Genomic DNA, 17,236 nt, shown 5'->3' on the forward strand with positions numbered 1-17,236 from the left:
AAGCTGCAGAGTAGCTATTTTTTGTCTTTTCTAAAGAAAATTACCTCCACCATCAACAGAGCTCGTTTTCTGGTCCGTTGAAAGATTTTGAATAAAAAATGTTACTCATTTTTAAAACATAGCACCAATATCGATCCTTTATTTCACTATGAGAGCGCTTATTCATAAATTTGTTCAAATCCTGTCCCAAGCAATTTTTTAAGTCCTTGCTAAGCTTCCAATTGCTCTAAATCTTTCAGTATCTTGTCATATACCAGCGATCGAACCTGCTTGGCCAGAATAAAATCGAGATGGTTGAAATTGAGGTCTGCTACAGCGTTAATCGATACCAGATTGACCAGTTCATTCTTCAACCGAATCACATTTCTGGGGTGGATCATCCAATCGTTTAGTCCGTAATATATCACGACCGGAACAGTGGCCAGCGAAAGGTTGTATGCAGGAGGAGTTTCACTGCCGTAGTGTATGAGGTTATCGTTGAGATGGCCGTAGTCGAATTGCTGGAATCTCCCTGCACGATTGAGCTGCGCAAAATGTAACAGTTGTTTCGTCGAAGCTCCAGAAGGATTATGGCCAGAGATAATATACTGTGCTAGCTGGAACAACAAGATGGTAAGAGACAATGCCTATAGTGTAAGGTGCTTGCTTTCTCACACAACTAAACCGTACTCACTTGGTCCGTTCCACCTGGATTGGGTCCAACTAGTAGCTCCACGAATCGAGCGCAAATGGTACGTTTCTTATGGCTAGGGCAGAGAATTTTTTGAATCTTGTACTGCGCTGAGTTGTGAGGAAATAACTGCCATATTCCAATCGTGTCTAACAACGCTTTCAGATCACTTGCATTTTCCGCTAGCCAACGAAAGATTGGACTCCGGACGTGCTGCACGTACAGGGCTGGCGAAAGAGCGTACATACGGGCCACTTTTCCGTTATACTCCGGCCGGGTAGTAGCCATTACAAAAAACAGGGTCGTTCCCTGAGAGTAACCTACGTAGTACAGCCGTTTGGAATGAGTCAGCTCCAGGATACGATCGATCGTAGCCGGCAAATCGTAGTAGCCTATCTCGTGCCAGCTGAAGTCCCAATACTCTTTAGACCGGGAATCGAGATGTTCATGATGGCGTGAGTACCGGTTCCCTCGTACGTCTAACATCCACACATCGTATTCGTTGTCTGCCAGAAGATATGCGATACTATTGTTAGGACCGATGATCACAAAATCAGCGGAGCTGGCGAACAGTCCATGGACTAATAAAACCGGGAGAGACCGTCTTGATGATTGACTCCGTGGGGGAATTCGTGTCAGTGAAAGAATGTAGCCATCACTTGTGCTAACTTTGTGAGTTTCGATCGGATATCCATACTTCCGTATCAACTCGGACTGATCAGGGAGAGGAGATAAATAGGGAGGAGATAAAACAGGTACAGAATGTTTTTTTCAACTATACTAGATTTTCAGAACAGACTTAATTGTGTGACAAGTAAGTAGTTTAATCCACTTTTTTTTTAAATTCTTTAAATTTGAATCTTACCGTTTCCAGCGCACCATCCGTTTCGTCTATCATGAAATTGCTATCCTGTTTGCAAGAAACGTTATCAATTCCGGTTACAGTCAACAAAATAACCACAAGGAAGAAAACCAACTGCTTCATGGAAAACTTAGGCATGGATGTAGTAGTTGGAATGTGCGATCGGGAGATCATTTTGTATTGATTAACGGATTAATAAACCGACGAGCTACTACCAGTTTTTAAGGTCACGATCACTTGAGATATGCTTCATGGGGTCGTTCGCTATAGTCCAAACGTTCAACCTCGGTCAAGGGCACTGCTGCGGCAGGATTGAATGAAGCATCACGGCAGGATAATCACCACTTTTAAAGGTGATACCACATCCATGCAATGATTTTTATTTCATTTGACGGAACCATAACCGCACGACTCTGATACCGATTTATACAACTGAATGAATGTGAAAGGGGCTTACAAATGATCAACACTCCGCAGTGGTCAACGGACTATTGTGAACTGGTAGGGTCATGCCCACAGCGACTTGCTAGTGGTAAGTACGAACTTTCATCCACTCTCTCCATCCGCAAGCAAGCGGTTGCGTTTCCATTGCATTCACGGGACACGCTGCAGTTATATGTTCTGGTCATCAGTCCATGGTCGAGGTAAACGGGCTACACACCGGTTATCCTTTGCCATGCCTGTATAGTGCTTGGATGCTTGTAGTAGTAGTAGAAACCGGTATATTTGCGTGTAATTCGTTGTGTTACATAATACATGTATAAAGGTCTTTTAACGGATTCGATCTCATCTTTCCTCATTGTTTGTAATAACATTGGTGCTAGTCAATTTGAATTGTATGTTACCTTGGCGGCGTTTGAATGGAGTTCAGTGGAAAAAAAATTCAATTTCACAACCCACATGATTGGCAAAAAGTTGTTATTTACTTTAACCTATATTCTAACATATATCAGACAACATTTGATCTGATCTTGATCATGATCTGGCTTAATTGTATGCTTTTGTTTGTGAAGTATTTTAAACGAGTTCGAGTCCAGTTCCACGGAGGGACATTTTATGTGGCCTTTAGCTATTTCTTTTGTATGGTATGAAGTTTTTCTGGTGTGTTTTGTCACATGCTATCTGAACTTGAAAGACGAACAACGAAGTATAAAGGAGCAGTTTGTTTTTAAGCTCAGCTTTAATTTCCTGTTCACATTTTTATCACAAGATTTTATCACATTTTATAACCGTGTTTTCTATATAACGTCGATGTCGGTCGTAAGTACTTGATATTTTTCTTCTTTGTGATATTGGGTTAATTTGAAGCTGAGTATTTGGAATTTGATTTGATTTTGTAAAGGGCGTGAAAATTATTCCTTCCGATTTTTCTCCATTTATTTAAAGTTTCCACTTTTCACAATGTTTGGAGTGGATCTTCTTTGGTGCAGAATTCAATGACTTGATTACGATTATATATTGTTTACCATTCGAACTGATTCCCACTCACTCGCACTCAGTTTTTTCAAAAAATATTGCAGAAGGTGCTCAGCAGGTTGATGGTGTAATTTTTGGCTAACTGCTGTCTTTTCCGGGGTTTGAGATTGCAACAACTTTAGATATATAGAGCAAGTATATCGCTTTTAAACTATCATATCAGTATTAGCTCCTAGATGATAATTCAACTCCTATAGCCTCAATTGTTTTAAATTGAAAGAAGACACTAGTTTGTGCTCTATACTATTTTGGTCCGTGTAATCTATCTATCTATTTTGTAATATTTGAAGTTGGCCATCTGTGTGCTGTAACATTGGCAAACAGGGTAAAGTTAGTACGCTGAGCGAAAATGGTGGGGCTTACGTAGGGAAGTTTTGGTTGGGATGTTTGTTTTGAAGGGAAATGAAGGAAATTACCGTTTAAAAGTGGAACTTGCTTGGATGCTGTTTGCTTAGGCTTCTCCTTCACTGCAGCTGATTTGGCTTACGGTGCACTGTGTATCAAGTAGTCAATTTTTATTTTACTTAAAGATAAAAACTTTTTACAGTACCATAGTAATATTTTACATCTTAAAGCTTGGCTAAATTATATTTTCTACAAAACTAGAGTATCGTGTCTGTGAACTAGTTATATCATTAAAAACAGTTTTAATAGTTGTGTCTGGAAATGTATGCGGGTTTGTGTATTATGTGTTTGATTATTTAATTTGTTTGTTCAATTATGTAATATGGAACTCTACATTCTGTAGCTGGTAGTTTGTAAAAACAAATCGCTTACATGATGTACCACTTGTAGAATTCGAACTGATTTCGAACTGAACCGATTCTCTCTCTACTCTTGATTTAGCTTAGTTATTTCTTAATTATAATGTAGTTTAAGCTAGATGTAACTTGCTACAGAATCCTGGAAGGAAATGCTATGCGTCAAGTCTGTTGGAATGAAGTAAATAGAATGATTGAGCAGCATTCTTTATCCGGCCTGATGCCAAAATTGGCGATGCTGTCTACTTGCAGGCAATTTTCTCCCAATTCCGACGACATTTTCCCTGCAACGCTAACCATAAATACACCGTGTGAAAGAGAAATCTGAACAGGTTATTGTAAGATGATTGCAGCACCATTAGAAGTACAAAAAAAAAAGTCGGAAAATGCTGATGAGCGCAAATCATGTGTAACCGATCGTTATCGCGCTAATCTCACCATACGAATGCAAATACATACCACCCTCTAGCTTAACTGCCTAGCTACACGAAAGCAGTAAATCGATCAGTTTCCCATCGTGAACCATGGTGAACCTGCGATCGTTACCTAATCATATCCACCGGTTTATTTTTACCCCTCCCTATTGCTGTTCTAACGGACCGAGGGAAAACAATCGACTACTAGGCAGGTCAGGAAGTGTACGATGAGCTGATTATAGGCCACCAATATGTTCCCCATTGCTTCTAGGTAGTACTCGGCGGAAATGGAATTTTGTTAGACAATTGTTTTGGTTGCCACGGAGGATTGGAATTGTAACGAACGACCGTTCGGGCGGTGGCTAATTTGTAGTTTGACTTAGTTTCACAGATAAAAGATCATCTTAGATAACGATAAAGTGTGCAATAAATTGTTTGGAATATCGTTAAAGTCATCTAACAGCATGTCAAAAGGGATCTTTCGCTGTTACTCACTCCGTTTGCTTCCTACCGGTTTCCGACAGCTTTTTCGCGGTCCACCAGATGGCTCAATATCCGCTCGTACACCATCGCGCGGGCATTCTTGGCCATGGTAAAGTCGAGATGGTTGAAGTTGTCGTCCTCCACCAGATGCACCGTCGGTTCCTTGGGCAGCAGCCGGGCCAATCGGAGTACGTTCCTCGGATCGATCAGCCAATCGTTTCGCGCGTAGAAGATCGTCAACGGGGCCGTGATCGCGCTTAGATTGTACGCCGGCGGCTTCCAGTGGCTGTAGCGTTCGGTGTTGTTGCGCCGACCGTAGTCAAACTGCCGGAACTTGCCGCTGCGGCACAGCTGGGCGTAGTGTAGCAGCTGTTTGACGGACGCACCGGAAGGATCATGCCCCACAAGGACCTGCATTGCCACCTGGAGGGAACGAGCAGATGAAGGGATGTAAATATGAACACCCAACCCCGTAGTAGTTAATCCCGGCGTCCCTACCATGTCCATCATTTTGGGGTTCGGTCCAACGGTCATGCTCACGATCTGTATGCATAGGTTACCCGGATCGTCGAGCGGGCAGAGCATCTTTGAGATCTGCAGCTGGCCGGCGCTGTGTGGCAGAAACTGGTGAATCCCGAGCGTATCGAACAGGCTCCTAAGAGCGTCCCCGATCCCGACCATCCACCGGGCCAGTGGGCTGCGCATGTGCGAAATGAAAACCGCCGGCGACAGTGCGTACATGTGAGCGATCCTTTCGTTGTACTCCGGTCGGCTGGAGGCCATCACGAAGAACACGGTTGTGCCCTGCGAGTGACCGATGTAGTCCAGCTGCCGAGCGCCCGTCCGTCGTAGGATGAGGTCGATAACGGCCGGCAGATCGTAGTAGCCCATTTCGTGCCAGGTAAAGTCCCAGTACTCCGGAGACTCGCTGGACAGCCGGGCGTGCTTCTGGGAGTACCGATTTCCGCGCATATCCGCCAACCACACATCGTAACCGCGATCGGCGAGCAGATAGGCAAGGCTGTTGTTCGGTCCGATGATCAGGAAGTCGGCAGAGCTGGCCAGCAGACCGTGCACGAGCAGGATCGGCCAGGGATGGAGCACCTTCTTCGGGGGGATGCGGGTCACCGAGATGATGTAACCGTCGGCGCTCGTCGCTTCGTGGCTCTCGACGGGATAGCCATACTTGGCGATCAATTCGGGCTGTGAATGACGCCACGAAACGCACGTTAACTTACATCATAAACACAATCAACACTAATATTAACACATTTCACACGGTGTTCACATATTCTTTGGGAACAAAATTGAAGCAACACTATGGTTAGGTTCTTACACAATTTACAAAACTTCACCGTTTTTTATTTTCATCCCGTATCGCTTACCGTGCGCAATTCGCCATCTTCCAAATCGATCGCAAAATAGCTCTTAAAATCGTTGATACTCCCCGTTCGACGATCATCCAGTGCACTATTTGTCGTCTGGAGTTCAGCACCGACACCCGGCAGAATGGATGCGACCGGAAGCACCAGAAGGGACGAAAACAGTCCACCAACGCTTATCGTGCGTTCGATTGCACGATACATTATGCGTCTAGCGTCTCAGGCACGATGTGTTCCAGTGCCCGACAGTCGGAGAACTACGGTCCGATCGGTCGTGTACTTAGATTTTCATCATTGCAAGATCGTTGCGAGTGAGCAACTACTAAGGCATTCTCACGAACCCAGGAAGTTCTAGGTGGGTAGCACGGGTTGAGCGAAACGTTCTAATGTAAGCGAAGTACGGTGAGTAGTTGATAATGAATCATTGGCTTGTTTTGGTCTTAGATTTCTACCATATGGGGATGTAGTGTTGTTTGATATTCATATTTATATGATACAGGGTGATTTAAATATTTATCTAAACCTAGCATTATACATTACAAAAAAAATACTAAATTCAACTGACCTACCTGATAATGCAAGCAACCATCTGACGAGCTCCATTGCCCCCCGTTGGTCACGTTTCTTAGTCACTTCGTACATAAATTTCCTGCGAGTTGCCGTACCCCTGGCCTGGTGTGACGTTGCTACTCGTTCACTGATCTCACAGTTGGCGCGCGAATTGCTGGTTGATGAAAGTCAAGGTGAGTGGACACGACGCACGACGAAGGGTAAGGTCGTTTGCAACGGTCGTAACATGTTTGTTGTAACGGAGATATGCAACCAGAGTTGACCTAGAAATTCACGCTTGACATCCTTGTTGTAAAAGCTTCTCGTGACGACATGCCAGTAGGATGGGTGTAGGGTTTTGTAGTGTTGATTGAGCGAAAATTGTTCGCCTGTCACCTAACATTATTATTCATAGCATGCTGTATAGTTTTATATGACAAAAGATTTGTTTATTTAGCACAACTGGATCGAGTTGTACAGCTGCATAGTTTTACATTTCAATAGATGAGTTTAGAAGGAGTTGTTTTTGTACTGTTTTTGGCATATTTAAATTCCTGTTGATGCAATGATGAAAATTCCTATCTTATGTGTAGGATTAAGTCAATAAACATACACCGGATGTGTTCCTTAATTATCCGTGCGAATAAACTCATGCCACCACTAATACTATATACCAAGCTTTGCATCCACTACCAAAGTTCAACGGACATTCCATTCGAACGATCGATCGCGCGTGATAAATCCGCATTCAGCGCGATCATCGAATGGAATGTACTTAAACCTGAGCTTTCCGGCTGCGGTAAAGCTTTCTCAAAAGCTTTCAGCTGTCCATTCTCATATGTAAGTAGCCAGCGATGCTCGACTCAAGTACACGCGCCGACGTGTCAAATTATGAAAAATGGAAGTAGATTATCTTCATTCATAAAGCGCTCGCTTTGTTGCAGCATAATTAGTCGTAAACGTTCGCAACGGCATTGTGGCGGCATATCAAAAGATTTGCGTGTCGACCTTCGATGGGTTTTGGTTTTTCTTGATTCGGTTCAGATAAGCATTGGCAAAGGGCAAAATATTGGGGGTCTCCTTCAGTGCTTCACATTCACATCGCTTGTTGGAACTTTTGCTGAAATTAGACCTTGCTTGTGTACCTTCGATATGTTTCTTCGTTTATGTTTTACCTACTTTTGCGTTTTATTACCACAGTTTTTCGGTTTCATACTTTTCACAGATAAATCTATCACTTCTATTGTTTTGCCCTTCATGGAACCTTAAAAATCTTTATTAATCTCTTATACTATCATTATAAAAATATACAAATGTACACTGCAAATAAAAATATTAGCCTACTGCCTGTAGAATGGCTCCCAAACGATCTGCGAAATGTTTAGGTAATTACCATACTATTAACGAAATGGCTTCAGTTTAAATAAATCTTTTCTAAGAAAAAAAACCAGTCGTTAAGTTTCCGCCTTCTACTGACCGTCCGTTAAGGGGGATGGACTCTATCCAGTTGTTAACGTTGCACCAAGCCGGTTGTCTCGTTAGTAGGCTATTTATCCAACAACCAGTCGCCGAATAGATTATCCAAACAAACCTCCAAAAAAACAAACACACAAAATACCGTCGGTGCAAGATTTGACGAAACACGTTGACAGCTTCCGGCAGCGCGTTGCTGCGATCCCGTTCAAGTTTAAGGTCACCGCATCGGCCGTATGTGATTATGCTGCGCTTGGGGGACCGGTTCTTCTGATAACTGGCTGGCGGGCGCGCGAGCAGACGGAAGGGAATCCAGGAAATTAATCGCACCGGTCGGCTGCACCACGATAATCAATCACCGCCGCGTGTGGGCTATCGGTTGGCGGTTGCTAACCTACAATTCAATTATAACCGTAGACGATCCCCGGTCCGCCCGAACCCTTAGGCGACCGATTAGCGAACAAATGGCAGCCATTAAACGGGACGCCCATTCATGCTACACCGCGGAGATGATGACATCCGCCGGTGATGGGAAGCTTTTGCGGAAAGCTTGCAATTTTAACGGATCACGCCCGCTCCGCGATGCTCGTGCCACGGCAACATTGACGCCAATCGACACGAGTCGGTGTCGTTTTCGTGACTGATCGCGTCATAAGTTGCCGGTGCCGATGGGCTTCCGGCTGGGGTAGATATATCGTTAATTAATGCCCTTGTGATAACCCGGGAGGCCGTGTTAATCAGAGTTGAGGAGTTTCCCGGAATTGTGATTCACGGAATGGTACACAACACCTCCCAACAAATGACCCGAGGGTGCGAGGTACTAGAAAAACTGCTGCCGATCGTACTGATCGAGCTCCTGCAGCAAGGGTGCGTTCAGCAACCGTGCCGCATTCCGGGCCAGTATGAAATCGCTGTGGGTGAACAGCCGGTCGGTGATCTGGTACACTCCGGCCAGATTGGGGACCTCGTCGGCGAGCTGCAGTGCGTCCCGGTAGTTGACGACGTGATCGTTCAGACCGTAGTACACCACGACCGGTACGAGGGCCCGGGTGAGGTTGTAGAGCGGTGGTAGGGAAGCCCGCTGGTGACCTAACCGTTTCCCCCGGTCGTTCAGGGATGCCGGGCTGTACTGGGCGAATCGGCCGGTTCGGATTATCTGCGAGAAGTGATGCAGTTGGCGAAGGGAAGCGCCAGCCGGGAAGTGACCCAGGAACACTCGTAGCAGCTTCTGCCGGGGGAGACATGAAATGTAGAAAGATGTTAAACATAATTCTTTGAATTCTATTATATTCTTTTTCGATTGGACAAAAAGGTTTACTGTTGAAATTGCAAATTTCCCTCCAGAAATTAAGTGAAGCGGTAAGAGAAGAAATATTTGTTGAGTTATCGATTACAACTTCAACAATCTAGTAGTCTATAGTTATCTAGTAGATGACTCTGATGAAAATGCTAAGAGTATTGTTCATCTATCGTCTTGTCTATCGTCTACCGTCTGTAGTTGGTTTGTCTCGTTAAGTCTGTCGTCTGTGGTCTGTGTCTGAACGTTAAATAAACGAGAATTGAAATAAGCAAAGAATATAACCAACAATATTTGGTTTGGTCAATGTATTTTAATAGGAGTTCCGCGACAGCCGAGCGGTAGCACCGGTTAGAAAATCGGCCCATGACCGCTAGGGCTAATAACCTCGACGGCGTGGGTTCGATTCCAACCGAGACCGGACCCTCCCCTGTACGGGAGGACTATCCACGTAGTCAAAGGGAAAAAAATCTAGTAAGCCCTTAACGGGCAGGCATGACCAAGAGGTCGTTACGCCAAGAAGAAGAAGAAGAATGATTCTAAATTATGATCTTTTTACACAAATTGCGAAATTTTATAAGTATTTAACCTATTTTACTTGTAGTTGTTGAGACAAGACTACTTACTTCAAGTTAGTAGTGAGTCCTTTTTAATCTAAACTAAAATAGACACATACTTCCATTTGTATATACAAGCAAACAAGATTGTTTAACAACTTTAGGAATCAAACATTGAATCAACAGTGGAAAGGGAACAAATTATCTAAAAAGAAAAAAAGACTGAAAAACGAAAACATTGAAATGAATATAGCCATCGTTACTTTTCAACAATTATCACACAGAGTAGTAGTAGAAAAAAAAAAGTAAAAAGTAAAAGTAGAGACCATAAACCTTGTTAGTAGCAAAAGGAATCCTTAAACAAGAATTTTTCGGAAAGGATCCATTAGGATTAAAAGAATCATCTCACTAAACTTACATCGTCCACCTGGGGCGGGTTCCGACCGGCCACATCGTAGATCAGCTCCCGGCAGAGCGTGACGTTCGAGTTGGCGCACGCGAGCTGCGAAAGGGGCGCGAAGAGCCGATTGTTCGGCAGGATCTCGTAACGTCCGGCGGCATCGAGGGCGTCCACCAGCGGGTCCGCTGACCGCACGAACGAGCGCACGATCCGTCCCTCGAGCCGGTACATGTAGACCGAGGGCGAGATGGCCTGCATATCGATCACCTTGGCGTTGTACGCCGGCCGATGGGACATCATCACGAAGAACACCATCGTGCCCTGGGAGAAGCCGACGTAGTGCAACCGGGGTCGGCCCGTAACGGCCAGCACGTGGTCGATCAGTGCCGGCACGTCGTACAGGCCGATCTCGTGCCAGGAGAAGCGCCAGAACTTGCCGCCCGCCCGGTCCGGATGGTGGAGCAGGTGCTTGCGCGAGTACCGAGTGCCCCGCGCGTTGCCCATCCACACGTCAAACCCACTGTCGGCCAGCAGGTAGGCCAGGGCACGGCCCGGGCCCATCAGCACCCAGTCGGCGCAACTGCTCAGCAGCGAGTGCATCAGCAAAACGGGAGCGTTCCGGAAGGCACGCTGGGACGGCTGACCGGAGGCGGCCCGGCGGCCAGGGATGCGGTACAGGTCCAGCAAGTAGCCGTCCTCCGTCTGCACTTCGTGAACCTCGATCTGGTAGCCGTACTTCCACACGAGCTGAGGCTGCGGTAAGACAGATCGAGAATCACTTAACTAGAGTGAGATTTCTTCACACATTATTCTGCAGTGCAGAATATCGGACACTAATAATAATTAGTTTACACTTTCTGTTACCACACACAAACATTTGAAACATCGTATTAATTTTTTTTTAATCTTCGAAAATAATCCAACTTCTTTAACATAAAAAACATAGTTTTTCCGACTATTCTGTAAGATATTTAATAGAGTTCCGATGTAAATCGACGAGATGTTACTGTTATTTTTTTAAATGATCTCTTACATTTGCATAGAGTCAAAAATATTTCACGAATCAATTTGATGTTCAAATAATTGAAATTGAGCTTATTTTGTCTTTTTGTTTTCAGTTTTGTTTTCAAAAAATACATTCCCTCAAAACTTCAATTTATTTGATGAACTTTGAAACGCTTAACGAATAATAAGAAACTATGACTTAGGTTTCCTTACACTACAGTACCCTTCAGGCACAGGAACGAGTCAGGCTTAGTGTTCCAAAGCATTTTCTTTTGTTCTTTGCTTATAACATTAACCTTTTTCTTCCAACTGAATAAACACACTTTTTGAAGGCTACTTTATTCACAACCAAACCATTTTTCTTCATTCGTTTTCTTCCGGTCCAAACTCTCTATTCACAGTTCACAGTCCATAGCAAAATGAATGGCACACTTTGTTTCGCATATTCTTTTGGTATAAACGATACTTCACTACTTCACTTACCACCGTAAGGTAGGCGTCTTCCTCATCGACCCGAAACGGGCCGTCGATACTGTTTGACGTGGCCTTTTCATAACGGTACCCACATTTTACCACAATCGGAAAAATCACTAGTAAAAACACCGTAAGCGAAAGCCTCATCTGCATGTTTTGTTTTTTTTTTATTTCTTTCACGGAAACTCTATCCACTCAGATACTCCCAGCTAAGTGAACAGATTGCACGGGTCTTTTTCGCTTTTCCGAGTGTTTCCTAACACGATCCTTTTATCTGTATATACAATCAAACATGATTCTTTTTAAACTTTTAGGAATCACACAATTAAAATTACAACAGTAAAAAGGGTACGGAAACGCGTTCGACTCAGATAGTGAGAACAAAGTGAACTGATCGCATGGGTCTTTTTCGTTTTTCCCGAGTGTTTCCTAACGCGATCCTGAACGATCCTTACGCGACCGAGCGCGCCATAGAACTAAACGCTAACGAGCGCGTACGTTACCGGTACCGCTAGCTGTACGGTCTCTAATAGATCCGACACACGTCATTTTGCCTCCCTCCTCCCCTCTCTAACGGTAGTAATTGGCCATCAGTCCGGCCTCCAACCGGCCTCCCCCTCGGTGGAGACCTATCAAACCCCATCACACGGATCGCTGTTTTTCGACCATTCACCGTTCTCTCTCCGTACTCTGTGTCTCCACCCTCCTGCCAAACGTGGGCTGGGTGGGGGGGTTGGTCGGGTTTGCCAAGATTCTGCTTGGTCCAATGTGGTCGCCCGCCAGTGTAGCGACGCGTGAAGTGCGGCCTCAGCAGGATACGCTGATCCTATCGCCTGTCGCCACTCCACGAAACCTGACCTGCGCCGGTGCTATTGTTTTCTAGCCTTCACGCGGGGTTTTCGATGTTGGATGATTTGGATAGGGAATGTTCGGATGTTTGCATTCGCGGCATGGAACCTGTCCCCCCCGGTTGTGCCTATAACAAGTGCCAATGAGTAACAATTACAGTACATAATGTTTCCCTAACCCCCGTAATCCGCACGACTTAATGGGTCACGTTCCACCGACCCTTGGTGCCCTCCCGAGCCCTGGTTGTTACCGGTTTCTTTTCCCATCCTGTACTACATTGATTCCGAGTAATCGGTAGCAAATGGAGGAGCCCGATTGATGATTACAATACTTGCACCAGCTCGAGGAAGGATTTCCATAAGGGATCTAATTGAACGGTGCGCTCTGATCGGTGGAAGACCTGTGCAACACCCGAAAGCGGACAGGTCTAACGGATTGAAACCGCCCAACCGGACTTCCGGTGGTACCTTGTCAAACATGCTTCGGTCTGAGGTTTGCGGCAACACTTGTGGATGTGAGAGCTACTTTGAGCTAACGATCACGTTGGTTAGACAACCTTCCAACTGGTTGACAATCGAATCCTGCGGAAGTGTACACGAAAGTGACAGATGCGAAGATAAAACAGTTTTCAGTCGCAGATAAAATCGTATCGTACGCGTTTTAAAATTACATGAAAGGTCATGTCCCGAAAGTAAAACCAGCTGAACTGCCCGAATGGACCGGAAATACCTAGAAGAGATAATGATCGGTTAGTAAATATTCCTTTCTGAAATGATCAACCAAACTCGTGAAAACTGATGAAAAGACACTTTCTACTGTCCCTTGATTGCATGGGAATAATTTCACATAAAGTGTACTTTAACCAAATCATATTTTAAAACAGTAATCATTATTACTTCGACAAAAACTAGTGGAAAAACACAAGCATCAGAATGAAAAAAAAAAACTAAATCTAAAACCCTAATTGTATCACTTCAAAATAACCAAAAATGCGTAAATTACTGAAATGCTAAAAATTTTTAAAACATTCATTTTGTTTAATGAAATCATAATTGAAAATTAATATCTTTGATGTAAAGGTTTCATCAACCTTCAAAAAGAACGAACATGAAAGGAACAGGAAAGATGAAGACAAATCGACTGGCATATCGGAGACAAAGAAGGAAGCAACATAAACAGAAGAACTAGCAAATCGCTAATCCTTTTCGATGATTGATTTAATGAGTTAGTTAAGACATGATAGCGTTCACTCCCCGGTACGCCGCCATTCTGCTGATTGATTGTTATTTTCTGTTTAGACCTCTTCAGCCTCCGATTCCATCAACGCTGCCACAACGTACCACGTGCCTTATTAACACCGTCACCATGCGGCCGGCAGGGTGACTTCTGGGTTTCTCGAACGACCCCGCCATAAGGCACCCTCCTGCGTCAGCGAAGCGATCGGAATGTCCGAGCGGGTGAGGTCCGGACCGGGCGCGACGGCCCAAAAGGAAGTGTGCATGCCAGATCTCCCCGGACGGTGGCGTGTCGTGTAGTACGTCGCCCGACCGGGTTGGTGCTGCTGATTAGCTTTGGACGCAGATTTCGCAGAACCCGGTGACCTTAATTAGTGCCCTTTCTCACCACAGCCGAAGCCGTCCCACAGTGGCATACCGGCAGGAGGGGTTTATGAGAGCAGCGTGATTATAGGTCGCAGGGTGCAACTCCGCCATTTCACTCCTCGCTCCCCACCCCGGGCGGTTGCTCCTCGAATTCCCCGTACGTTCGCCAAGTTTCGCGAGTGTACGGTGCGGCGGCTGACCGGGGACTAAGGATGGCGGCCTTGACTGACCACCGGCCGCAGTGACTATCACGTGCGTTTTTCTTCCGTAACCTCGGCCATCGTCACCGAGGCGACAGCGCGGTGGACGGGAGGACGGAGAGCCGGCCTCTCGGTGCGATTTGAAACAATAATTGAAATAGAAAATTATAACCCTACCGTGTGCGGACCGTTTCGGACTGAACACGCAACATGCCGGCTCGCGAGCTCGGTTGGGGTGGAATAGATTGGATTCCGTTACTCGTCGATCCATTCCGGCGATGCTGATTGATGCCCGAAGCCCGAAAGCCACCCGAAAGCCGGGGTCAAAGGAGGGCGGGTAATCCGGGGCAATTACGAGCGTTTGGAAATAGACATTCAATTTAATAGGGCCCGAATTATAGCCATTTGGGCGAGAGTTGAATCAAAACCCGCACGATGCTCACCAGTGCAGTTCGGAACCCTCGGAGAGATATTGTCTTAAAAGGGTTAATGATGATCCACACGCAACACTTCCGTGCGTCAAGTTCACGCGTTCAGGTATCTGCGCTTCTCCTTTCACCGTGCAGTTGATAAAACAAAGCTTACAACGCACGAGACAATGAACTTGAGCAACGGAACCTTGAAGGTATACACACAACTGAGTCAAATCCGTCACCAAGGTAACGGCGGTGGAACGCGCGTGTCGGAACATTTTATGACAGTTACACTTGGCCGGGGTTGATGGAGATGTTCAGTCGGACGGGCAGACGGGGACACGACCGGTTCGTATCACGCATAGTGGCATATAGTCGTTCGAGGAGAGACATCAGTGTTTGGGGTGGAAAATTTATTCCGAAATTAAGTCACACCACCTCCTATCAACCCGTGTAGAACTAGTCTAGTTAATAATTCACTTCTCACGTGATTGACCGTTTCCGAAATGTTTTCTCAAGACAGCCTTCGCTCACCTCGCCGAAGCAGGCTGGATACACTCGATCGGTTTTATTACCGGCGTCGAACTCACTTTACTTACCTCGTGCAGATTGACCTCGTCTCAGAACCTGCCCGGTGAACTCATCCTCCCTTAAACCGATCGCCATGATTTTTAAAGAAAGCAGCACTTTCAATGCCTTATCTTAGGACACAATCGAAACAAGACAAATTTTTTTTGCCGAACTATTTATTCAAACTCTGGTACGCAACTTAACGTACCAAGTTCGTCAGTAGATTCATGCAATTTTTGTTTTTGCGTTGGAGAGTTTTCCGTTTTAGTGAATGCTTCCTGGGGTGTCCGATTCGTCCTTCTTACTGCTCGACCGATTCCACAGACTCGGCAGACTCAACCGACTCGGCCGATGGGGCTGACTCCACCGATTCAACCGACACACCGCCCTTGTGTCCCAACACGACGGCCACCATGGCGAACAGCAGAGCGAACAGGAACTTTAGATTCATCTTTTGCGCGAAGTGTTTTGAAGTTTGGGCTCGAAACAACAGAATGATCCGCCCTTCCTCCGGTAGGTATTATTTATACCGAGAGCAGGCGGCTCGTCTGACGTCACAGGATGTGTGTTTTCTCTGCTCTGGAAAAGAAAAAAAGAAGTTGTTTTTCTAACCAACCGTGTCTGGACAATGTCGCACCAGACAGACTGTGCCCTGTTTGTGCGCAAACTTCCCCAAGGTGAGTGAAAAATATGTCCAGACACCGAAACAAACAACAGATACAACTGGTTGCCGTTTCTGGTAACTCGAAAGTACTTGCTTTGTAGAGATACTAGTTTAAAATATGGCATAGAACACTGTTTACATGCAAAACTAAACTAAACTAAATTAAACTGCACTTTAAACTGAACATAACACTTCTGCCGTGAAAAGGAGGATTGTCCATGGCAAAAAGACGAGCAATCTTCCATCTTCCGAGTCTTTGGTATAATTATTACCTTATTCAATAAAGTTTGATATACTAAACTAATACCTACTAAGCTTAACCTACATCCATCGACTGGTTATTCCTCGACCTTTTCTTTTGACCTAGTTGGCGATTTCGCTTCCGAACCGCGTGTTACTTGTGTGGCATTGATTTCTCGCCACTCGTCACATAGGAAGACATGTAAAACTTGTGTTTACAAATTCTTTCCCATACCACTGCGACACGACGATCCCCTTTAGGGCATCGGTTTAATGCACCACAAGGCAACGATCCGAAAGGCGAACATCTGGGTTTGATGGACCCGAAACAAGATAGACGTAAATGGCCCCCGCGGTCCGTATATCTTCCGCCGCCACGCCGGCAGGCACCCGGTCCGGGACAGTATGGAAATCAATTTTAATTTGCCCTTTTCTAACCTCTTGGCTCTCGGGTGTGCATGCAGACCCACGTGCGCCAGCTATGTTTCTGTTGCCAAATGATGGAATGGCATGGGGATGAAGCGCATGGGGTATGACGTGTAATGATCATTGCACGTGTACAAAGCAACATGGAAGTATTTTATGCTTTTTGTCCGTACACAAGAGAGCACAAATCGCCCATTGGGCAGCGTGAAGAGAAGCTTCCAAGTGATATTATGCCCCATGCATGTTGAGCGGGTCTGTTGATCTGCCCGCCGGCACCGGCTTGGATGCATAATTGGTTTTTAGCTGCCAGATTAGCCATGTTATTGAGTTATTCGTGTAAAGCACTTAGCGCGAGTGCAAAAACAAAAGGAGTTTGCTACATTTAAGATTTGAAGTAGAACTGGCTGTAAAAAAAACCTGTCTCTCATAATTACCTCCTCTATAAAACTGTGCTTTTTATATAATTGC

At 45.3% G+C, this 17,236-nt stretch overlaps 2 protein-coding genes across 2 annotated transcripts; both read right to left on the reverse strand.

Moving 5' to 3' along the window:
• Positions 1–209: 209 nt before the first annotated feature.
• On the reverse strand, positions 210–2,332 carry LOC131260919 (lipase 1-like). The gene is made up of 4 exons (XM_058262777.1): positions 2,282–2,332; positions 1,536–1,580; positions 674–1,384; positions 210–596 (listed from the first exon to the last, which is right to left on the reverse strand). Exons 1-4 carry the CDS (start codon positions 2,330–2,332, stop codon positions 210–212), a joined length of 1,194 nt encoding a protein of 397 aa, XP_058118760.1.
• A 2,360-nt stretch (positions 2,333–4,692) lies between these two features.
• Positions 4,693–15,534, reverse strand: LOC131260930 (uncharacterized). The gene is made up of 7 exons (XM_058262792.1): positions 15,468–15,534; positions 11,815–11,921; positions 10,345–11,079; positions 8,918–9,300; positions 6,054–6,225; positions 5,167–5,871; positions 4,693–5,091 (listed from the first exon to the last, which is right to left on the reverse strand). The coding sequence occupies exons 1-7, from the start codon at positions 15,532–15,534 to the stop codon at positions 4,693–4,695; spliced, it is 2,568 nt and encodes an 855-aa protein (XP_058118775.1).
• Positions 15,535–17,236: the final 1,702 nt, after the last annotated feature.

Source organism: Anopheles coustani, chromosome 3 (assembly GCF_943734705.1).
Source record: "Anopheles coustani chromosome 3, idAnoCousDA_361_x.2, whole genome shotgun sequence".
NCBI classification, from domain to species: Eukaryota; Metazoa; Arthropoda; class Insecta; order Diptera; family Culicidae; genus Anopheles; species Anopheles coustani.

Bases quoted from the DNA above. Each gene is read 5' to 3' on its own strand.
- LOC131260919 (XM_058262777.1), bottom strand. From the start codon at position 2,332: ATGAGGAAAGATGAGATCGAATCCGTTAAAAGACCTTTATACATGTAT. The intron at 1,581-2,281 runs GTAACACAACGA...TCTTGCAAACAG, and splicing joins GACCTTTATACATGTATTAT to GATAGCAATTTCATGATAGA. The intron at 1,385-1,535 runs GTAAGATTCAAA...CTCCCTGATCAG, and splicing joins CGGATGGTGCGCTGGAAACG to TCCGAGTTGATACGGAAGTA.
- LOC131260930 (XM_058262792.1), bottom strand. From the start codon at position 15,534: ATGGCGATCGGTTTAAGGGAGGATGAGTTCACCGGGCAGGTTCTGAGA. The intron at 11,080-11,814 runs GTAAGTGAAGTA...GTCTTACCGCAG, and splicing joins AAGACGCCTACCTTACGGTG to CCTCAGCTCGTGTGGAAGTA. The intron at 5,872-6,053 runs GTAAGCGATACG...CGTCATTCACAG, and splicing joins AAGATGGCGAATTGCGCACG to CCCGAATTGATCGCCAAGTA.